The 23200-nt window shown below is 47.9% G+C and overlaps 8 protein-coding genes across 8 annotated transcripts; 5 read left to right on the forward strand and 3 right to left on the reverse strand.

The window, feature by feature from the left end:
* Positions 1-116: 116 nt before the first annotated feature.
* On the reverse strand, positions 117-1281 carry N7518_008815 (uncharacterized protein; the record flags this gene model as incomplete). The annotated part of the gene is made up of 4 exons (XM_057189742.1): positions 117-401; positions 452-649; positions 706-1138; positions 1199-1281. 4 exons carry the CDS (start codon positions 1279-1281, stop codon positions 117-119), a joined length of 999 nt encoding a protein of 332 aa, XP_057041445.1.
* Positions 1282-4434: 3153 nt separating this feature from the next.
* On the forward strand, positions 4435-6110 carry N7518_008816 (cytochrome P450; the record flags this gene model as incomplete). Its single annotated transcript, XM_057189743.1, has 5 exons — positions 4435-4830; positions 4880-5023; positions 5077-5206; positions 5261-5891; positions 5948-6110. The coding sequence occupies 5 exons, from the start codon at positions 4435-4437 to the stop codon at positions 6108-6110; spliced, it is 1464 nt and encodes a 487-aa protein (XP_057041446.1).
* Positions 6111-6433: 323 nt separating this feature from the next.
* On the forward strand, positions 6434-7284 carry N7518_008817 (uncharacterized protein; the record flags this gene model as incomplete). Its single annotated transcript, XM_057189744.1, has 2 exons — positions 6434-6635; positions 6710-7284. The coding sequence occupies 2 exons, from the start codon at positions 6434-6436 to the stop codon at positions 7282-7284; spliced, it is 777 nt and encodes a 258-aa protein (XP_057041447.1).
* A 1159-nt stretch (positions 7285-8443) lies between these two features.
* On the reverse strand, positions 8444-12214 carry N7518_008818 (Proliferating cell nuclear antigen; the record flags this gene model as incomplete). The annotated part of the gene is made up of 9 exons (XM_057189745.1): positions 8444-8461; positions 8527-8813; positions 8893-9322; positions 9386-9426; positions 10256-10825; positions 10876-11327; positions 11383-11864; positions 11918-12111; positions 12166-12214. The coding sequence occupies 9 exons, from the start codon at positions 12212-12214 to the stop codon at positions 8444-8446; spliced, it is 2523 nt and encodes an 840-aa protein (XP_057041448.1).
* Positions 12215-13248: 1034 nt separating this feature from the next.
* Positions 13249-14217, forward strand: nscB (metallo-beta-lactamase type thioesterase nscB; the record flags this gene model as incomplete). The annotated part of the gene is made up of 2 exons (XM_057189746.1): positions 13249-13458; positions 13522-14217. 2 exons carry the CDS (start codon positions 13249-13251, stop codon positions 14215-14217), a joined length of 906 nt encoding a protein of 301 aa, XP_057041449.1.
* Positions 14218-15098: 881 nt separating this feature from the next.
* On the forward strand, positions 15099-16004 carry sha1 (putative calmodulin-binding protein Sha1; the record flags this gene model as incomplete). The annotated part of the gene is made up of 1 exon (XM_057189747.1): positions 15099-16004. One exon carries the CDS (start codon positions 15099-15101, stop codon positions 16002-16004), a length of 906 nt encoding a protein of 301 aa, XP_057041450.1.
* Positions 16005-17092: 1088 nt separating this feature from the next.
* N7518_008821 (uncharacterized protein) lies at positions 17093-17359 on the forward strand (the record flags this gene model as incomplete). Its single annotated transcript, XM_057189748.1, has 1 exon — positions 17093-17359. One exon carries the CDS (start codon positions 17093-17095, stop codon positions 17357-17359), a length of 267 nt encoding a protein of 88 aa, XP_057041451.1.
* A 565-nt stretch (positions 17360-17924) lies between these two features.
* N7518_008822 (alpha/beta hydrolase) lies at positions 17925-19172 on the reverse strand (the record flags this gene model as incomplete). The annotated part of the gene is made up of 3 exons (XM_057189749.1): positions 17925-18550; positions 18654-18856; positions 18910-19172. The coding sequence occupies 3 exons, from the start codon at positions 19170-19172 to the stop codon at positions 17925-17927; spliced, it is 1092 nt and encodes a 363-aa protein (XP_057041452.1).
* Positions 19173-23200: the final 4028 nt, after the last annotated feature.

Genomic DNA, 23200 nt, shown 5'->3' on the forward strand with positions numbered 1-23200 from the left:
GCTAAATTCAAGGTGTCCACACGGACACGAAGTTCGCAGATTAAAAAAGACAGGACGCTCCAAAATTCAACGCCCCAGAAAATTACTTATAGAGCACCCTTTTGCGAACCGGGTGATCAGTCGATCATCATCCGTGACGGTATTTGGGTAAGATTCGAAGAGAGCTCGGTTGTCTTTTCTGCTTCCTTGTTCTTCTTCTTGTTGATGTGGGGCTTCAAACCGCGGTTGAAGTTGTGGACGCACATGCAGGCGTTGACGATAGTGATCACAATCAAAAATAAGGTGATGACGGCGAAGAAGGTCATCGATGGTCGAGCGGGCAGGTATTTGAAGTAAGTCTGCGGGGAGTACATTCGGAATAGCTTGAAGCAGAAATATCCCATCGCGGCGAATAAGAGGAGCTGGATAAGACTGTTAGAAGGTGAATCAACGTTGCTGGTATTCGACTTACAATGATGATGATCATGCCAGTCATGGTTTCTCGTCGCACAAACCAGGCGCCACAGACCAGAATGATAATGGTCACGGGGATGGCAGCCACCGTAAGCGCAAATTCAACGTCCATGCTAGTCGAGGAGACCAAGACGAGGAACTGGACAGTAAAGCCCAGGAAGAAGAAGAAATCGAATTTCAAGAGAGCGATATAGATCTGATTAGTGACCGGTTAGCTGTGTTACTGATGGGGAAGTCGAATGGAACACAAACCTGGTAGGTGAGATAGCGACGCTTCATTTGCAGATCAGCACTAATATGCTTGTAGATTGTCCATGCAAACTCGTCGTACAGCTTATAAGCGACGAAAGTAATCAATAATGTCCCTAATGCCACGATGCACGGAATGATGATCAGGAACGGCTCCGACTGGGCCCAGACAACCGGACTGATCATATTCATCAAGGCCAAGGTGGAGACGGCCTCTCGAATTTGCTTCACTTGAACAGCGCCGTAAATCAGGAGACCAACATTGCAGATACACAGTCCGATGACCTGAATTGTATTCTTCATGCGCAGAGCATCGTATACCAGCACAAGTTCGTAGAGGAAACCGAAGCCATAGAGGGCGAGGAAAGTAGGGATGGTTTTCGAGGCGGGGCTGTTGTTTGGGAGTTCTTGCATTTGAAAATTCGCGAAGATGTAACTAGAAAGAAAGGCGACGTTAATGTTGATTTCCCATGTTCGCTTCGGTGGAGTTTCATACCTTTCAAGGCTGAGTGTCACGATTGTTTGGACGAATGTGACGATCGCAAAGGACCATGTCCAATATGTATTTGGGAGATACATCCTGGGGCTATGGGTCACAGGAGTGACGTTAGAGTATCCCTCTCGTGCGCGGAACCCTCCCTGACCTCGTCGAAAGGCAGGATCAAAAGACCCCCCAAGAGAGAGGCGCGCGACCCGTGTGAAGGAATCTTGCCGAGAGGCTCCGTCGTGGAGCTCAGGTCGGCGGGATGGTTAGTGAAAGACACGGCGACGGTGTAACCACCTGACGGTGGCGTTCGCTTTATAAGACCGGTGGGAAATAGGCCCGACACGGGGGGAAAGGGCAAATTAAAACACAACGGAGGCTCGTGTGCTTCTGTGGCTTGGCAATTTGGTTGGCCCAAGCCAGGATTCGTCAGGAGACGTGTGATTAGACGCAGGAAAGCCTCGACAGGGGCATCCGACTGTCAGGCAGACAGCTCAAACCAGTTGAGTCGAATTAAAGATAGACGGTGATTTTTCTAGGTATTATTCCGTATGTTGTAGTTTGTGTTTTTTTTTTATCCCGCAGAGTTCCGAATTGTGAGGCGGGGAATCGAGGGAATTCGTTGTGGCAGCGACCGTACAGCTAATTCAACCCTTGAAATAAAAAGGGAGGAAATATGGAAAGAGTGACAAAAAAGAAAAGGTGAAGAAGGAAAAAAGGCCGGATTCGAGACGGGAGAGAAAGTAGGGGCACATCTGGGGTTCAACCAAAGTTGTCCACATACCATGGGGCGGGTCACACATACGCAGTAGGCTCCTACGGAGTGTACACTATGTACGGAATAACCACAAGTTGGGACTCTGCTTACTACAAACATTCTAGATGCACCGTAGAGTCCCTGAAAAGCTGTTCTCCAACCCGGACGAAGCCACCACACTATTTCTGCATTCCAACGCCTTTTTTCTCCTGAATCGGCAGTGGAGTAGCCCCATCGACATGCGACAGGTACCAAACTTAGTCGAGTCCAGACTTTTTTTATTTGACTCCGTACTTTGTAGGATTCTCTTTTGTTTTTTTTTTTCTTCTTTTGCTTTTGTGTGTCTTACATATATTGTACTCTTCTAGTTGGGTCGTCTAATTGGTAAAGAGAGAATCCTTTATTCGACTGTTTCAACGCCTTAGGCTATCGACGACGCCCGGGCGGATGCCCGCCGGGCCCACTAACTAGGCAGGTGTTCTATTTGGCTTACTTAATCGTGTTAGTAGCCCAGGGCTGGAGTCCACGGGTAAGACCCTGATCTCAGGCCAATTTAACCTGTGACACCGGCCTGTCAATTAGTTAGTCTAAGCCACAATGAGTCCTATCCGCAGAAAGTAATGTGGAGGTAAGGCTGTGAAGCATGCTGTATGTTGTAATAACATATGGGAGCTGGAATGCGACCTCACTAATGTGGCTGATACAAAAGTGGCTGAGGCAGTTTAAAGATTGTCCGAACCATGGCCCCTGACCAAGTCATCCTTGGTTCATGCAGGTGCGTGTTTACAGCTGTACCTCGGTACTGAAATATAATTACATCATCCCTGTTTGATCTTTAGGTACTTTCATTTCCATGGCTCTATTTTGCTCCTCACTTTCACTCTCCGCGGCCTAGAACTTCGGAACCTAGGTGCTTTCGCAGGATCTCTAAAGCACTATGCACCGGGATCGGCCATGATGTGCGAATGATACCTTACGTCGAGAAGGTCCACTTTCTTCCGATTAGGTACAGCCGGCTAAAGGTTCCATCATTGTTCGAAATACCCAGATTCAGACCAAGGAATTTGTGTAGAGTACGATACATAAACCATGTGTTGATCAACGCCAACACATCACCAACCCAATCGAAGCATTTATGCGAACCCACCCCGATAACCATAGTCTTCTCCAATACATCTCCAGAATTGCCTGACAAAATCCATGGACGTGTTTCTAACCTGGTGGAGTATCGGCAACATCTAGAAAAAACCCATTCAGCCCACTAAGAGCCCTTAGAAGTGAGACATTGGATCGGTCATCTAGCGTCGGATCCGATCAACGGAAAGGCCGCCGGAGCAGGGTATCTCGGCAAAGACAAGCCCAACAATGAAATTGAATGCAGGTCTTGACCTTTTACTTTTGAGGTCTCATATTTCAAAGATTATATGCTCATGATCGAGCATATCCAACTCGTTAACCTGGTGGTGTCTTTTTAGGACTGCAGCCCGTTTGTAATGAATGATAAAATCGATACTAGCTCTCTCAATACCGCGACATCAAATTTAGGAAGCTCTCCACTATAGAAGATCCAGCTCACGACTATGTTGTAGCTTACACACCCAAGCATAATGTAACCAATATCCCTTACGGGGTAGAAAGGTCAACGGTCGCTGTAGCCCAAGGACAGCGCGAAAACCCCTGTCTTGCCCAAAAGCCCAAAGAACGTCTTGTTGTTGATAGTGAACGAGGTACTGGCACAAGTCTAGTTCTATTTATGGTATTCAAGTAAAGGGAATCCATGTGATGTCATAGTTCACCCTTACCCCCATCACTAGGCTATTATTGTAACTTAATGCACCGTTGATTGATTACTACTCCATAACTAATATCATTGTTTACGTAGCTTTCAACCATCAGCATGAAATTGATTCAAACTGTTTTGTGAATTTGATCTTGGCTTCGGCTGCGCCATGAACTTGTGTTTGAGAGGTTGCTTGGTGACATATGGGCTGTCCAGTGAATCTTTGAATGCAGTTAGAGATATCCAATGTCTAAAGTGATCGGCTACGGCATAATTTCTTGCATTCATCTTTCCCCGTCTGCCGTATAAACAGTTTATCTCCCCCTGCCATACGTTCTAGAGATGAATCCCACTCAAGATCGGGACAAGGCTGTTTAGCTACAATATAGCAAGTGGCATTCATTAGGAATAATCTTTCTTTTTTTTAAAATCCTACCATCTCCTCAGATTTCCCTTTTTGGTTTAAAGTCTGAAATCTTATCGCAACCCAAACCCAAGCCTGTTCGCATTTCCCCGCACTCCGATAACGATGATATCGGCAAATCCTAACTGTTGAAGCAAAGACTATCAAATCTCCAAAGTTATGTCTATTATCTAATGGGAATTATCGATGCTTCAATCAGATCTATGGTATAAATAAGCGTAGGATTGCACATTCGGCCTTCTTCAAGAGAAACTTTTCATCACCCAGGAGCTCTCTGATACGACAACATGCTGTCTCTGTGGGCCGGGGCTATCATCCTTTGTGGGTATATAGTCATACGCGGATTCTTCTCGCCCCTGTCTACGATTCCGGGTCCGTGGTATACTCGTTTTACAAGTTTGTGGCTTAAGTATCAGGAGTTCACTGCCAATCGACGAGAGTCAATTCACCGCTTGCACAAGATCTATGGTCCTGTCGTCCGGCTGAGTCCCAATGAACTATCGTTTACCAGCCTGGATGCGATTAAAGAGATCTATGCTTCGGGGGAAGTGGGTATGACAAGACCGAGTACTATGATCTTTTCAGGCAGTTCAAGATCAAGTAAGCCTTTGCACCGGAGAAATAGCTGGCAGCCACTAATACAAAGACTTAGGACAATGTTTTCTACTTTATTGAAGGACGAGGTACATATTTCTAATAGAAATAAAACATTCGAGTGCTAATATACACCAGCACAGCAAAAGAAAACGCATCTTTGCCGACAGATACGCCATGACCAATATCATGAAAGAAAAACCCATGGCTCTTATCCACGAACGGGCCATGACGTTTGTATCTAAGTGTGTCGAGGGTGGCCAAAAGAGTGTGGATGTTTACGTGAGTTGTCAATATATTAAAGCATCCAACATGAGAAATGCTAATCCTTCCAGTCTTTGCTTCACTGCTATGCCCTGGACTGCGTTACGCATTTCATGTTCAGCCCCGGCGGCCTGAGATCTCTCAACGTAGCCGAAGACTTCGAAATCATGCACGAACTGACCTATCATCAGAGTCTGCAAAGTATGCACTGCCCGATTTCCATGTCCTGGTGATAAATACTAAAATGGTAAACAGAAAACCTCCTGGAGTACTATCTCCCTTTATTAGCACCCTATTTCCCAAAGTTCCTCCATGCCCGCAGCGCCCCAAAAGCAAATCAATATGTCATAGACATGGCCGCCCAAATCGAGCTCGACGACTACTCCTTAATGGAAAAACTCAAGCGCAAAGAATCTAACCTGGAACTAATGCAAGCTGCCGCAGAATGCAAAGACCACATGGCAGCCGGCATCGACACAACGGGGGATGGCCTATGTTTCTTAATGTGGGAGCTCTCGCAACCTCACAATCTCTATTTCCAACACAACCTTTACAAGGAGCTTACCGCTGCGCCTGTCAATGCACCCTTGGATAGCTATGTGTATCTCGATGCTGTCATTAAAGAGGCGCTGCGGTGTGCGCCGCCTATTCCGATGTCACTGCCTCGCTATGTGCCTGCTGGTGGAAGGGAGATCGACGGGTTCTTCGTTCCAGAGCATACTATCGTTAGTTGTCAGCCTTATTCGGTGCATCGGACGAATGAGAGTGTCTTCCCTGAGCCTGATCGTTTCAATCCTGATCGGTGGCTTGTTGAAGAGGGGGCTGCTGAGAGGAATAGGCTATTCTTTTCGTTTGCTACAGGTGGGAGAGGGTGTACGGGGAAAAAGTGAGTTGTCTTCCTTGTGCCCTGGTTGACTGGTGCTGATTGCTGATACTGGTTAGTCTTGCGCTTGTTGAGATGAAGACACTGCTTCGGGAAGTGTATTCTCGTTATCGGACGACGGTGGCCTCGGATATGGCTGCTTCTATGAAGCTGGATGATCAGATCATCTCTTCGAGGCCCAAGGGGCAGAGCTGCAAGCTGGTCTTTACAGCTATAGAGTGATATGAGACCTAGTTTTTGTGTATTGAAAGATTGCTATGGACCCAGAATTTAATGTGACAATTTTGATATCATTTTCCCAATCTTCTAATTTGATAACCGATCATAATAAACGGCAATGTCCGTGAGGAGAATGTCCCTGGAAGGGAATGCGGGGTGTGAGGGGAAGATAACCAAATGGCTGGGCATTCTCTTCAACCTTCCCAATCTGGCTCTTTACCTATCTAGACATCTCGTTTAGCAGAGCTCCCGCCTACCATCTAATATAGCCACAGAAACAGGCAATTCCTACCATAACAATCCAACATCCAGCGAAAGCCAACAATATGGTCAACAAACCTAACCAATCCACCTGTCGCTTCTCCAAACGAATCTCGTTCCGATGGCTCACAACACCGGCCGAGGAAACAACCGATACAATTGTGATGTCCGTGAAGGATTGGTACGTTGATCTGCGGATCGAAACGGCAACAGGCAAAATAGACTGGGCAATTGCTGGGCAGAGGATCGTGGAGGGTCAGGAGCCGTGTAAGTCCCTTATCCAAAGGATGCCATTGCATTCAGCGAAACGAATAGGAACTACTTTTTAACCAACTCAATAGTGCGGGTGACCTTCTCCCATGAGCTTGACTCTCACAATGCGTTTGAAATTGCTGATTGTGGGAGCTTTTTCCCCTTGCCGAACGGTGATGATCTCGAGGTCGGGTCTATGCCTCGTCATGATCTTCCTGGCGCACCCGACAAGGAATATGAGGAGGTATGGCGGGAGTTGCCGTTCAGAGAGGGCCCAGAAGGACCTAATAAAGGTATTTCGTGGGTGCTAGAGTCGGATGATGGAGATCTCGGCAGTGGAGAAGGAGAGGTGACTGTTAGGAAGACTTTTATCGGTCGCATCTGGGGCACGTATTTGGCACTAAGCCAGACGCAGATTCACTCGCGACAGAAGACTCCATCTGGTGATCTGGTTGTGAAGAAGTCTGGCGCTGATGTTAGTGCCAGAAGGGAAGAATGGGAATCCGGGTGGAATGAGAAGTATTTGGTTGGCGAAGCTGCGGGCTCTTTGCCTTCGATGGTGGTCGGATTTGATGGAGAGGGGGTGGGATCTTGGAGAACACCGGGGGAGAAAGTAGAAGTTCAAGGAAAGACGTATATCGTTCGAGCTTTCGAGGAAATCTAGCACAAGCAGCAGATCGTTCGACCTAAACCGAGAGTGTACTCTAGACTTAGCCACGAATTGCTGAGAATCAGCTAATTAGAATCATTGCATTCAACTTGATGTTAAAAGAAGCACCCTATCCAAACCTCGTAGCGCAACTAACCCAACTCACAACACTGGATGCCCTATACCTTCCCAAACGGGACAAGCGCACAGATGACTCATCCCACGTGACAACGATATAAAACCCGCAAACCGTTCTCCATGCCAAATTTCCCTTCCTCAAGCGCCATCCCCACCAATGCTGCGTTTCTTTGCTACACACGGCGAGCCTCACAGCCCGTCCTCGCAGCACTGGGTCCTGCCCAGAGCCGCGAGACCCCTTGCAAATGAGAAATTCGGAGGAATCTTCAAACCCCGACCCGCGCCGTCGTTCGTTTTCGCGCGTCGGCGCCGGTCCTGCCCGTGAGGGCCTGGTGTGATCCTAGATCACTTCTTACCCACACTTGCACTTGACATCAGAAACATCGGGCGGATGGGGCTTGCCCCTAAGCCCTTGGGAGAGTCGGTGCGGAGATTGTGTGTGATGACACTTTAGTGCAATACGCAGCATACCTTGTTCTGTCTTCTCTTCGGAGGGGCGGATGGTATCATTCGATTCCGATCATTCTGGTGGGGATGGCGCTTCACTCTTTTTTTCAGGTCAGTTCTTGCTTCCCCTCCTTTTTTTTTTTTTTTGTTGGGGGTGTCTGAGAAGCTTTTTTTTTGGCGACCTTGCTGATTAGTGGGGTTGTGGACCATCCTTGCGAGGTTCCTTAGGGTCCTTTGCCTGCGGGCTCGTTGGGTTTGGGTTTGTCGGGGCTTTCTTCGGAAATATGGACACAATAAAATACATCTTTCCGCTGGCCTAATGGTTGGTGAAATATCTAAGATATCATCTTTTAATCCGTACTTGTAGCGAAGTTGGAAATCTTTGAAATTCTAGGTGAAAGATGCGTGTTTGGAAAAATTTGCGAGATCGAAACCTCGACCGCTGAATGTGTAAATTATCGTGAACATCTTGTAAAACCCCTTGTTGTCAGGGATGTATGAAAGAACATTTTCCTCCAAGTTCTCTCCATTATCATCGAGCTTCATTTTTAACATTGCCCATATCCCCTCGAACCACCGGATGTTTCGTTTAGTCTTCGTCACCGATCTGTGTTGAACCCCCACATTAGCTCGGTTTCCATGATGTCGACCTTGGAACAATCAAGAACTTACCTTAGGAGCCAGGTAGAATCGCAGGTGGCCACTTCCCAGACCGTACTCCACAAGCAGCGGCACTTCATCAGAGAGGTGCAGCACGACAGATGAAGACAGGTTGGAAGCCTTGCAGAAGTTGACGAGGTACTTGAGGGAGAAGGTCAGGGCGACGGGTTCGGAGAGGTTAATGACGACGTTCTGCTCTGGCTTGTCGACGTTGGTGTGTTGGCGGATGGTGACGGATCCATTACCGATATCACCCTGGCAGGAGAACTTGACACCCTCCTTGCTGGCTTCGATCACGACTACGCAAGAAATTAGCACGAGAGGATCTGTGTGTCTGCAAACCGGGTTTGAGTATGCCTCGGGGGAAGTTTTACTTACCTGACTCGGACAGCGCGTTGAGATCTCTGCAGATGCGCTGGAACTCAGCAGAAGGCATCTCCACGCTGGCGGAGTACTCAGTCTCAGGGATGGCCAGATGCTCCTGGTCAATATCCATGAGCTTGATGTCATACTCGCTCAGTCGGTCTGTGTCTGGACTCTCGAACATCAGGTTGACGGAATCGGGCGAGTCCTCAGCCTTGAGGGTCAGGATGTCTTCATTCTGGGCGGCGCGGAGGACCTTGGTCAGGGAGAGCAAGTTGATGCCGAGGGCGATGTTACGATCGCAGCGGTAGGGAGAGAAACCCTCGGCACGGAGCAGCATGGAAACTAGGGCAACGTGCGAGTTGTCCATGGCCTGGAGGGCGATTCCGGAGTCATTGCAATCGAAGTTGCAGTCCTGGACAAGATCCTTAATGGCGTCGACGACCTATACACAACAGTGTTAGTAATTGTTCATTGCTGAATTGGTCGAGTAGTATAGATCACATACGCGCTTCAGAAGGCTTGCTTGTTCCAATCGTGCTTCCAACACTAGGGAGTGGGTTAGTTGGTCGGTTCTTCGCACACAACAATCTTTTCGATTTGAGGGTTGGCCGACTTACTCTTGATCGTTTTGTGTGGGGGCTTTTTTTAACTGGGCCGTAAGGAAATAGAAGAGGAAAGAGTGTGGCTTCTTAGTGAAGAGGGTAGTGGGGAGACGAGGATAATGAACTGGGTATGTATTTGGACAAAGATGAAAGAGGCAGCAGTCTAATATAAGGATCGCGTTCGGGGGTGGGGAAGACGCGGTCGCGTTTGGCGATATGTCCGTTTCGGGTTAAGTTTGATACCTCAGGCGCTAAGGCAATAAGGCCTCCTTAATATACATCTAGGGTTTTTTATCACAATTACCAGTGGTAGGATATTGAAAGGATAATTCATTCGTAAAAGAGCCAGCTGTAATGTAAAAATTAGCAAATAATTAACGTTAATCGCCACACTCAATGGAGATGAATGCCGAAAGGATCGCGATCCAAGACCACTTAAAGACAGTCAAACAGATAATAATGACACAAAAGAAATGAGTAATAAGTAAAGAAGCAAGAAGCAAGAAGCAATAGTCCTCGAATAAACACCGCTGTCGCCGAGCCCCGTCTATATGTACATGTTGTGGGTATCAATTTGTGACTTCACTGCTGCTAGCGCTGGTCGAAGTCAAATCTGTGCCGGATGGCGTGGACAAAAAAAAAGAGGTTCTGTGGAATGCATCAAGCATGAGACAGAGATCCAAGCATGTCTTAGATGCTGGTGACTCGTTTTGCAGAGTTGTTTCCTGGTCGCTGCTTGATGACCATTTCCAATTCCTTGAGCATGTTAGTACTGGCATCTACCTTTTCTCTGGCAATCGCCTGTCTGGCACGGTCTTCTCGTACACGTGCAAGACGCTCGTCTCTTGACAAAGACATTCTTTTGTTTCTCGAGGCCGGCAATACAACAGCTTCGAAAATTTCCTCGTCATCATAGGTCTGGGTCAGATCCGGCCGGCCCTCGCCAGTTAAGGCTTTCAGTGCATCCGTTGGGCTGCCCTCAACTGCCGTGGATCCTCCCAGACTGGGTGTGGGGGACATGGGTAAGAAAGTACTTGGCGGTCGCGAGCGATCCCCGGCACTAAGGCGATCGTGTTGGTTTGCCAATGCGGCTTTACCAGCTTCCCATTCGTGGAGAAGAGCCCTAAGATCATTTCCAACCGAATCATATTGTGAGAGGAGGGTTGCTTCGAACTCAGGATCTGCGCGTTCTAAATTGGCATGTGACTCCTCGCTGGCAATGTGCATTTTAGCATGCAAGGCACGGACCCCTTGTGACAAAGAGGTGAGCCGTCGAAATTGAGCACGCAGGTGATCCTTGCTTGGTGAGGCGGAAGGTAATGGAGATGGAGGGATGATATCACCTGCGAATGTTAGCTAGCGTCCGTGTCATACAACACAGATTAGTACTTACGGTCCTCCTCATTTAAGATTGCTGTCATTTTCAGCATGCTGTTGCCGGTGGCCGCAGCTAGCTCACGCATTTCCTCGACAGCTGAACTCCACCGAGTAATATCGGAGCCACCCCCATCGGCGCTAAGGGCTAGCAAGCAGCACAGAACGCTTTTTCTCACACTGTACAGTTTTCCAAATAGATCCCTTAGAGAGCGTAATGAATACTGGTCTTCGTTAGTTCGCTGCGACAGGGATGCCTCAACCGCTTCAAGTTCTTCCAGTCCAATGTCATAAATGTCGTAATACTTCGCAAGATCGCCCTCATCGGTAAGTGGGCGTAAGGTGTTCTGGGATTGAATATATCGCTCGAGCATAGAGTAGAAGCATTCGGAAACCGCTCGGCGCAATCTCAAGCATCGTCGCGTTTGTACTAGATCTTCCAGCCGACTGATGGGCGGTAGAGGAGTGCTTCTGTGATAATTCGTTAGCCTGTTATCATCTTGGATAAAAAGAATCGCGTTCTCACATCCGATAGCCTCTTGATACAAGTTCAACCTCCTGGATAAAGACCACAGAAGCCGACGCAGCAGAATCAAACCCCTGGGCGTTTCCAATGAAAGCGCCAGCTGCCTCAACAGCCTGGTGCCGGAGATATTTCAACCATTGCCGTTTTGCGAAAGCATAGAAAAAGACACCGACAGCGGGCACAAGTATCAATAGCACTCCAACTTTCTTGAGACTGAATCCCGACCCAGTCCTCGAACGGCTCCAATGTAGCAACCAAGCGATAGAAAATGATGTGGCAGCTGTGACAATGGCGCCTTGAACCCCAAAAGTTGTAGATAGCGACGGAAGATCCGAAGGTTGTTTTGCAGATAAGACATCTGCAGCAGAAGTGTAGGAAGGAGCGCTGTGTTCGTTCAACAGTTGCGATGCGACAATGACGTAGCCAAATTGTTCCAAAAATCGTTTATTATCGCTTCGTGGTAGTCGGACGTTCAGGGCGGACTAGCGAGAAGAAGTGTTAGTATGATCCTGTTCAATCGTGGAGGGTCGCGTACTGAGCAAGAGCCATATAGTTTCCCGATGAGTTCCCCCTGCGGTGTGCCTCGTAGATTGAGAGGCTTCGGTAGCTTGTTTCTAACGCGATCCTGAAATTTGGAAGCCCCTCGAGGGGCGAAGTCGGAGGAACGGGTATGATCATCGTCGCTCTGATTCTCCTCCACGGGCCAACTTTCTTCGTTTCCACCCTCCCCTAGCACGGCTGTCAGTGGACCTATATTCCTCGCGTGTCACGGACATAGCGAACCTTCCAAATATTCGGCCAAAGGCGAGTTCTCATACACGATTGATTCCATGTTGCGGGATCATGCCGCGGTGACAGGGCAGCGGAGGAGGTGGGCGAGTGGTGACACAAAACAGGTGATAAGACAGGCGCTCACAAGAGATCCATGTCGCAAAACGACAGGCGCCGGGCAAAGAGAAAAGTACCGAGCACAAAAGAATGTAAATGTTAAAGGTTGAAAATGCCTAGGGCCACGTTGAGGCACATCCGGGGAAAGGAGGTCTCCCGGTCACGAGAGTCTAATTTAGACCTGACCCACTTACTTGTTCCTGGCGATGATGATTTTATAAGTAAGGGTGTCGAGGTAATTTAAAGGAGATTAGAGGTTACATAAAAGTACGATATACATGTGGATTTATATGGCTAGTTTCCAGCCAATCTGATCAATGGACCAACAAGGTTCGTACGATGTCCATCTGTCGAGCCGTATGCTGCATGCAAGCGAGCCCTCTAGACATGTAACTAGTGAGTTATGCACACAATGCTGAGTCATCGAGTATAATCTGCCAGCTGTATATATCCATTTTGGGAATAGATCACCATCCCTGATGCTTCTAGAACGACGATCATGCTCCTCCTAATTCAAGCGCAATTGCTCGGTAATACTAGGACCAAACTCGCGAGAGATATTAGCAGGTGCAAATCTCTAGCAAGGAGGTTGGCTATTCGCATACTTGCCGAACTGACTCTTTTGCCCTCGCAATACGAATAAATTTGATTTTCAATTTTCCAGTTGCAATATGTCAGGTCTTACTTAGCATCTTGAATTGGGATACATGCAAGGTGGAGGCGATGGATCGGTACTGTGATGATTATCGACTAGAAAGTCTTGTCGGATCGTAAAAGTCAGATTTCATTGAAGCCATACATACATACCGGAGTCTCTAAATATTCAAGTTGGGTAGCCTGAAGATAAAAACCTGGTATATCAGGCAGCCGTGCATGACCCAAAATCGAATGGACCCCACCTTTCAATTCCAACACTACTTACTCAAATCGCAAAGCCTGGGTACCTACCTGAGCATCCAGAGTCGATCAACAAGAAACATGTCCCCTCCGAAAGTGTGGACGCAGCCAGGGTGGCAGGAATATCTATCTGCCCGAAACGCTGGACTGCCATATCTCCCAGCTGTCGCAAAACTCAGCACAGAGGTGGTTCGAATACTCGGCGGAAATCCAGGCAACATGCAACTACAAGGAACCAATACGTATCTAGTCGGCAGTGGCCAGAAACGGATTTTGATAGATACAGGACAGGTGAGTGATTTTGACCATCCCAGTTTAGTACTTGGAGACTAAACAAGAGTGTCATGTCGACAGGGATGTCCGATCTGGCTCACCACTCTTGTCAACTATCTTGACCAACATCAGTTGAGCATCTCCCAGGTACTGCTGACCCACTGGCATACCGATCATACCGGTGGTCTCCCGGCGCTACTGGCTCAGTATCCACATCTGGTCGCGGCGGTCCACAAGGCCCATCCGGACCGGGGCCAACATTCGATTCGCGATGGACAGACTTTTACTGCGCAAGGAACTACACTGCGAGCCTTGTTCACGCCAGGACACAGTCAAGACCACATGTGCTTTATCTTGGAGGAAAGCGGCGCAATGTTCACAGGTGATAATGTGCTTGGGCATGGAGGCAGTGTTGTTGTGGAAGATCTAGGACCATATATGAAGAGTTTGCAAGTTATGACCCAAGGTGTGCGCAATGAAGAGATAATAGTTGGATACCCCGGGCATGGTGCCGTGATTGACGACCTGCCAGCCAAACTCATAGTCTGGAGCAGACATTGGGAAATGCGAGAAAAAAAGGTTTTATCGGCTTTTATCGGGGCCAACACAAAGACAAGGGCATCGTTGACGACGCGGGACATCATCGCAAGTCTCTACGGACCCGAGATGGAGGCAATGGCGGGGCCTCTTATATCGCAGGTTCTATCAAAACTAGCTGATGAGGGGAAGGTTGGACTTGCGGTCGCAGGACAAGAGAAGAAGTGGTTTATGCTGTAAAATGGCCTTGTCCATTGCTAAATTGGAGTAGATTAGACCAATGCATGTGACCAGAATCCCGATATGTTCAACTTCATCCATCTAGGCATTCACAGATGCATCAATAGACGACCTAGATCTCGAGTTAAATGTCGATCTTGACCCCAATGCCTTCATACCGTGAAGAGTGGCGCAATGAGCAATATCCTCGGAAGAATGATCGGAGATCACTCGGTCGATGACGGTGCTCTAGACTATATCGGCCCGCCTGCGGGAAACCGTTAACTCCCGAAAGGGATGCAGGACTTTGGAGACGAAGCCAGGTTCCCGGATGTCCCGCATGACCGGCTAATGGCGTGTCACTAGGCCATAACAAAAACATCGGTTCTTGGTTAGGGCCTATGTTGTAGAGGGGCCATATCCCAGTCTGACATCATGCAACCAAGGCTGATTTGGGCGTCGCCATGAATTTAGATCCTCTTCGGCGAAGTGATAAGAAGTATATATATCGGACTAGAGTCATATCCGAATTGAACGATCTGCATTCGTAAGAACGTACAGCAAGGGGAAGTGTGTACTCCGTATCCGTACTCCTAGTATCCTTCGGTACTTTGATGATGTCACGTGTTGACCCCCACGTGTTGCCCTGGACAACCCGTCCACAGGTCAACACGGTCTCATAGTAATCGACTGTTCCCGCCCTGGAGACAGGCTATCCTCGATCTGTGTTATTGATTCAATACTTCACTGTACAGTTGCTCAAGCTTGTTGATAACATCAAGTCTCACCCCGCATCTTCCCCGCGTTGGAATCTATCCCTTGATTGACCTGACCGCTTCTCTGCACAACAATCCCGACACACTCCTCACTTTCACAATAATTGACTCAACTCTTAACTCAGTATGAAACTTTACTTCTTGTTAGAAAGCCTCGATGTCGGGTCAGGTTTTCCTAACGAAGGTCGAACTCACAGCCTGTCGAGACACGAGTCTTCGAGACAGTGGGATACAATATACATTCCGTCTGATGACTCTGTCACTCCCACCGTCTTCATGGATCTTTACAGCTCACCCAAGCGGCAAACCAAAGACACAATTCCACATATCTCAGGGGATGCTGAGATCAAAATCTTCAAGTCACAACACACTAGACGCCAGCCACAAAAGCCGTTGACAGGATCTACTCGGAGAGCTCCGCTCCAGCAAAACTTGAAGGTTTTCCAGGCAGGGGCGACAACCCTTGATAAACCTGGAACAGGTGGCGGCAAAGAAAATATCCCTCCTGGATTTTCCGTCATCACCAACAAAAAAAGCAAATCAGAAAATCATTCACCGGTGTCCAAAATGGCCCGTCCAGCTGTGCAAAATGCCACTCTCAGAACACGCATAACAACCAAGCCCAATGAAGCGCAAATAGAGCCAATGAAGCGAGTGACTATGAGTGAAACTCGAGGGAATGCCGTCAGAGTCCCCAAAAAGATAGAACATTCGCCACCTACTGAAACTCCCCGGCCTCTGCCTTTGAAGCATGTCTTCTCCGCCATCGTTATTCAACGGAAATGGCGCTCATTTACAGAACGACGAAATAAGCGCGCGTGTGCTATCGCCACAGTCAGGATGGAGTTGGCATATGAGGTGATTACTCGATGGTGGCGTGGTGTCAAAGCCTGCAGGCTGCGAGAGCAGACAGAGCAGGTGAAGCTGATGGAGCGGACCGAACAAACACCTCGACGCAAACGTGCTAGTCAGAGATCGTCTGTTCGCCAGAGCCAACATAATTCTGGCCGCCGAGGCATTCGGCGCCTCTGAAGGGGCCTTGTTTTCTCTTTTTGCCTTTTCTTTCACATTTTTCACGATTCCTTTGTCTTATTTCTGAAATTATACCCCCCTACCGCGTTTTGACAGGCAGGGCGTTTTGTTCCCGATTTTGTTGTTTTTGATCATCGAACATCTCGAAACACATCGATTGAGCTAGTTGATTACATTTCCATTTAGTCATCAGAAGCAGTTGTCTAACTATCCTACTCGCCATTTTTGTGTATGCATGAGATCCCTCTCTTCGGCCAACAGAGGCAGTCATGTATAGTACTCTTAACCTCTAAGAACATCCGTTGTTTCACCCTTTAAGCTCAAGTTGAGCTAGTTCTATATCCTCTATTTCGGTTGGTCGAATCGCTCTGTCACCTTGGAGGTTGGTTTACTGTCCGTCTTCTGTCTAGTGCATCAGGATCAAGAACCTGCATCTAAAAGCGATAGACGTCAAAAGGCCTAAAAGACCAAGGCTATCGCTGAGCTCGCCGAGCAACTAATTGATGATGTGATCAATCTGTCCAGGACAATTCGAAAGCAACCATTTGGAAGGTCGGTATTCACACACTTGAAAAGATAAATGAGCTCTCATTTGTTTAGAATGCTGAGCCAGTCCGCACACTTGCCAGGCCGCGAGACTGATATTATTGATGGATTTCGGACTCTCAGCCCAAGATAGGAATCCTGAAAGACCAGCCATGGCCCTAAGACGATGGAGCTGACGCTGCTCCTAAGTCATTCTCCTAGGTCGCATATGCGTATTCTTGTTGATATACATGTTGGAATGTACCTGCCATGCGGATAATGTATGATTTCGAGGGCAGGAGCGCATACACTTGGGTAAAACCTCGCCACATTTCCCTCTCATTCCCTGATATTCTTACAAGTCATAAACCACCCTGCCACCCGTGCCACCCAATGATGTCATAGCGTGCGCGCTTAATATAACAACCTTCTGCCACCTGTTTCTTTCGATTCCATATTACTACAATCTATAGTTCTATAATTGTTATCCTCTTACATCCATTCCGAAATTCCAGAAATTTCTGCAAGCACGCTCAAATCTACCGTAAATTAATCAAACCATCATGCCGATCGAATCCAACCAAGACAAAGGCGCCACTGGAGCTGCCAAATTTGTCACCTCCACACTTGGAAACACAGTCGGTGGTGTCACCCGCACAGTGGGTGGAGTGACAGGAACTGCCGGGCGAGGTCTCGGAGATACTATCAACAGCGCGACGGGGAGTGCTGGCGAGCCGGTTGGGAATGCGCTCGGTAGTGCAAGCTCAGGTCTTGAGAACGGGGCGAAACGGGTCGCCCAGGGAACGGAAGATGCTGGACAATGGAAATGAGATCTTCCGCCTCTTCTTCCTTTCTCTAGAGTCATCATGATCAGCCAAATCATACCGCTCGACAAGGCCGAGGACCTAACTGCAGCAGGTTCGAGTCCCTGTAACTCTTTCTGCACCTGGCCCAATTTCTGGACAGCTTCGTCTTAGTGTATCATTCTCGCTTTTCTGGATATCTAAATATTCCATCAGCGAAGGATTGTCGCTAGCCTTCGCAGCTCGTGGGGAGTTGTCCCTTGTTGTACATAGAAAAATTCTCTGTCCGGTTTACGTTTTTGTTTCTATCTTTGTATACGATTGAAAAGATATTTTAAGAAGAACATCTCCATATATATAATGTCCTAATATCACATTGGGTCATAGATTCTTAAGGGGTTACGTCGTTATGGACAGAGGCTGCGTGAGCAGCCGATAGAGACAATCAGCTTCAATCTGAAGCCTTTGCATGAGCTCCATAATGAATGATTGAAGCGTTAGCCCCCGATGTATGTATGTATACCTGGACATACGGCAGCCCAGGTAGAGCTAATGATATCAAGAACTATATTTAGATATCGTCTTCCGCTCGTTACATTTTCTTGAAGATGCTCTCCCACACTTCCGCAGACGGTACCAAGCTATCATGGTCAGTGCCAGAAACCACCCTCGAATCAAATTCAATTGCACCCTCTGAGTCCCCATCATTCATCTGATGCCAGCATCTCTCAAAATAAGCTTGACCCTTCTTGCCGCTCATGCTGTCGGACTCAGCAAACAATGCCTGGACTTTCAGTGGCGGCCCCTCCCGTCCTCTTTCGAGCTCTACCAACTCACGCACAAAGACCTCATAGTCTTCACATTTGTCCCACGTGTTGGGCTCCTTCCGTAGACATTGTAGCGCCTCACTGTTAGCGCCAACCGTGTCCTCTTTGAACATACCCTGCATCATCAAAGAGTCTATCTCCTTCTGCTGGTCTATGTCTAGTCCATAGTTCTGCGCAATGTACAGACGATTCTTTGCCTGGTCATCACCGCTCTTTGAGGGAAAGGAGGCAGAGAATTTGGCAATCATTTCTCCACTCGTTGCTGTTGCAGACCCATCATTGGCGAGAAAGAGACGTGGGATATGATGCCAGAGCTTGAAGGCTGGGGCGGGGATATATTGGGCTATTTTCAAGGATGTCATGCCAGATTTGGCGCGGTCAACAAATGGCGCTGTCGTGTGGTTAGATCTCGGCCTTTGAAGTTGGAATATAGCCGTCCAATATGAACAATGTATACAAAAAGGACAGAATTATCTGCAGGAAATTTAACATACCTAGAAGGGTGGCCATCGGTTTCTCGGGATATAGGATATCCCGACAGTGATACAGGGTGTTGAACAGATACATAGTGCCAGCACTATGCGACGCCAACGAAACATGCTGGATGTCTAGATGGGCCAAAAGCCGTGGGACGGTCTCAATCCAGGTTGACATTCGCTGCGCGAGCGGCACGTCAGTGGAATTTCCCATTCCGGGACTATATACAAGTTGACCTTAGTTCATGTTATATAAAAGGGCTGGTACACCTACCGATCAACAACCAAAACGCGGACGCCGCATTTATCGGCAATCGCGTGTAGACAAATACCGATGTACCGCGATGAAAACATGCCCGGTATAAAGAGAAGTGTCGGGGTAGTTCCGTTCTCATCGGGCTCCCGGCCGTAATCACCGTAAGTCACATTGAGAGGGCCATGAGCAGGAGTTGGCTCGATGGTGAAGGAGCGATGGAAGCGGGAGTTGGATACATAAGAAGCGGCAAATGAGCGAGGGGATGTTGGGTTAGATTCCATTGCTTAGACAGTAGAAATATGGAAAGTTGTTAGAGATAGAAAAAAGGAAGAAATTTCAGCTCGTATTGAGGGGAAGAATAGGCATCTATCAAAGGATAAGCTTGGAAGTTGGATGTGGCGGGATTATCTTTCAGCCGCCATTTTCTCTATTCAATCTATCCAAATTACCCGACAGGTTTCTACTGAATCATTTTGTGAGTATATATATTAATCTTGTGATGGAATATCCAACGGAGTCTGAGGCTCGGCGATGATCGAAGAAGGTCCACTTTCCGCCTTAGGAGTCATAGAAGTCACGAAGTACCAAAAAATATCCGCTGAATTCCACCCGACTCATCTCTTTGTATATGTCAGCCCTAACTTCTGTGAGAGTTTCTTAATATGTTCTTTTGTGCCGTATACTGGTAAATGAACGGTGAAACATACTGCTGGCTGGGATACAAGAAGCGACAGCGGCAAAAGTAAGACAAGATATTTCTGTATGGTACTGATGCAAATTAACATTTCAAACAGAAATTCCATTCAGATATGGAATCCAATTATCCGGAGGTCGAAGGAGACCGGTGACTCGTGTTGTGTAGTATCAAATCGACAGAGCAGGTTTGACATACGGATAACGACTCGAATGGTGCTAGAGAAATTTACTATATTCTAAGATATTGAATCAGAAGAAAGCAGTCTAGACATATTAATCAGATATTGAACATCAAAAGCGTCACCATCATGCCTTATAATTCCATTGACGAGATATCTCATGGCTGCCTCAATATAGATCTCCGAAGATCAACAATAAATGAAACCCACATTTATCTTACTAATGAACATGTACAATCTCATCGCATGGCCATCTATGATCGCTATGTTGTATGATACTAGAAGCCCAACGTCGCCCATCGTATAGGGCAAGCACTGACGTACAGTAGAGATGGAGAACCATCTCGGAAAGTACCGCATCGCTACGGAGTAGTGTACGCCACGATAAAAGCCACCCTACCATAGTAGCCAGCCACGCGTTCAGCCATCGTGCCATGCCCATCTCCATCCATGATGTCACCAGTTCAGAAGGTCAAATGACCATCTGAAACGTATATTGTACGTTGGAAGTAAGTTAGAAGCTCAAGCCCCCATTTTCAAACCCATGGTACATCACAGCGCATCGCTGATATGATATCAAATCATCCGCAGATCCACAGACCGGTTTATCCGGCAACATGTATTATCGAAACCGCTCGAATCGCCTTCAAAGCGCCCCAGATCAAAACGGCGTCATATCGGCCGGGGATTGGCTGGCGATCGAGCGAATGAGGGAACGGTAATATTGTAGGTTCTTGCGCGATTACGTAGGTCGGGCTGTTGTCGCTCGCAACAATTCCCGCTGATAGCGCGCACTTCTCCCTCTTTCGGTGATCATCGATGGATACTTCCGTGGTTGGATACTTTGTGGTTGGGGTTATTGCGATGGACAACGGTTGAAACTGCTCGAACTGGCACCTGTTTCTTTTGTAATCAATTATACAATGTACACTGCTTGTACTCGGTACTCTGTACGCGGTATATTGGATAATGATGTTGGTTTGGTTCTGGTTCTGAATTCGATGTTGCTGCTTCGCTGGGCGATAGCCGAAACGTGTTTCAGCCTGTGTCAAGCTCGGCGCCCTATTGAAAATAATATCATGCCGCCTGCGGAGTATATGGTAGAGAGATACAGAAAAGTTCCAATAATCATCGCCGTGTCATGCGCATTTAGCTGTAGATGTGACCACCATGATACCGGGGGCTGTCAGATGGTCATCTTAGGGGCTAGAAAGTACCTAGATGCCGTGTTTTGGAACACGGGATTCCCATGTACCTCCCAGTTGAAACGGTCATTGGCAAGTCGATTTCGCACCCGATGATCAAACGTGAGAGCCAACCACGTTCTAGTCTCTAGAAATCCATGGGCGGGGGCTTCCAGAAGATTTGCGTTGAACAGTGGCGATACATTCATTGTACGTCGGAATTGAAATGTCAGAAATGTCGGGGGCCAGTATTCTGGTGCCTTGGAGTTTGAAGACTTCGGGCGCACCTGACGTGGCTTCGCAGGGATGAGGGCTTATAGCCATGACAAGAGCCGCGATATTGGCAAGGTGGCGTCGGTGCTCTATGAGAGGTTGCTATCTTTATTCACGCAGGTTTTTGGATACTTACTCCGTATGTATGTCTACAACATATACTCCGTAATAGAAGAGGTGAAGTGTCGATCGTATCCTATTCTCAACGGTGAAGTGTACATATATACATCGTGCTCCTTACATCGTACACACAACTATATATAGGTACCATGTTCATTGTACATGGGAAGATCTATGCCAACATACTCCGTACTAGGCACATCAATAGTCAGGTAATAGGCAGTCCATAGACAGGCTTCCGACACTCAAGCTACGAATCTCAATCGAACCAGACCGAGTCAAACGGCCAAGCCTGTAGCCCGTCGATCCCGAGAGAAAATAGCACACAGCACTGCCACTGCAACCCCCTAACTCAACGCATTATTGTCACTCGGTGCGACCGCGCGACCGCTTGGCACAAACAATAGCACGTAAATAATCAAGACGGTGCCAAGACACTGTATTCATGCACGCTCATGTATCGGCATGGTCACCATGATCGCCCTTGGCGAGGCCATTCCCCATACATTGCATTCAATAGCCGCACTACCGAGACCAAGCGTCAACGAGTCCATTTTTGAGAATTCGCTATATGTAGCACAGTGCTTGGCAGCGAGGGAATCCTATCACGGAGCAGATGGTTATCCAAGGGGTTTTAATGCCAAGATCTCTTCAAGAAAGGGGGTGTATCATGTATCGAAATAGAATCATTCAACCTGAACCCCCTTTATGGAGACTCGGCGTAATTATCTTCCCTCTCCTCCCTTGCTCTTTCTACCCCGTATTGTCACCCCGGAAATACTCATTGTTCTTCAGCACGGCTCCATACCACAGCTCACGTCGTACCGGGCGCATTCTGAAGATCCAATGCCTAGATCTTGGCAGTTTGCTTCACCACGCGCCGTCGCCAAGCATTCCTCCGGTGCGGCCTAGAGCGACTGGCCATCTCCTTGCACTGTACACTGCTGGGTGGATCATTGATCTGCCCGTTCCACCTGTCTTGCCGAGCATGACTTTGTGAACCCTCAGGTCTATCTTGGCGGGGAGGTCATGAGGTTGATGTTCCGGCTGTGACGTTCGGGGGAGATCTGCTCAATGGAACGGTGTTCGCAGTGTGAGGCACGGGGTGGACTTGGCATTGGCATTGGCCATCCGAGTCCGACTCGGCAGTTGATTCTTTGATGTGGCGAAGATCTGGGGTATTGAGACATCCTGCACAGACCAACGATTAGTCTATTAGTGGTGTATGGCTCTTTGCGCGAGTGAAACATGTAGGGCAATATCTTTGTCCTTGGGAAAAATGCCCATCTGCCAAGATCGCAGTGACATTCCGGTATGATAGAACGAAAGGCGAATAGCCTATTGGGATAGGGATTGAAGTCAATTGGAAGAACACGGATATGTCATCTGAGACAGGATTCACAGGAATATCCAAAGTCAATTCGGAGAACGCCAACAGGGCTTTAGTACGCAACTGCATCTGGCGCAGTGCAGTAGTTCAAAAGGTGGAGGAATATGAAAATGCCTCATACACAGCTGTATTCTGTACTAACCAAATGCTCGGATTATTTCCAACCCATTTACCCGTCCCGCCTATCGCGCATGCATTGCAGCTTGCAGCTATCCAATCTCTTTACTTCTCAACAACTCCACTTCCCCGGTTGTGTTCCCGGTCAACCCATTCTGGTATTCTATTATGATACACTTGCGCTTCACTTTGGGGTTCTAAGAGGAGGAGACGTTCTAAGCGTCAAATAAAGATCCCGCTCGTGCCATCCTTTGTCCGGAGTCCGTATCCCCACCTGCACAGTTCACACCTTATTGCGCTGGGCACACGTACTATTCCTTCATTTACTTACACCCAAGACTTGGGGTAAG

Source organism: Penicillium psychrosexuale (assembly GCF_028828465.1).
Source record: "Penicillium psychrosexuale strain IBT 29551 chromosome Unknown utg000004l, whole genome shotgun sequence".
NCBI lineage: Eukaryota > Fungi > Ascomycota > Eurotiomycetes > Eurotiales > Aspergillaceae > Penicillium > Penicillium psychrosexuale.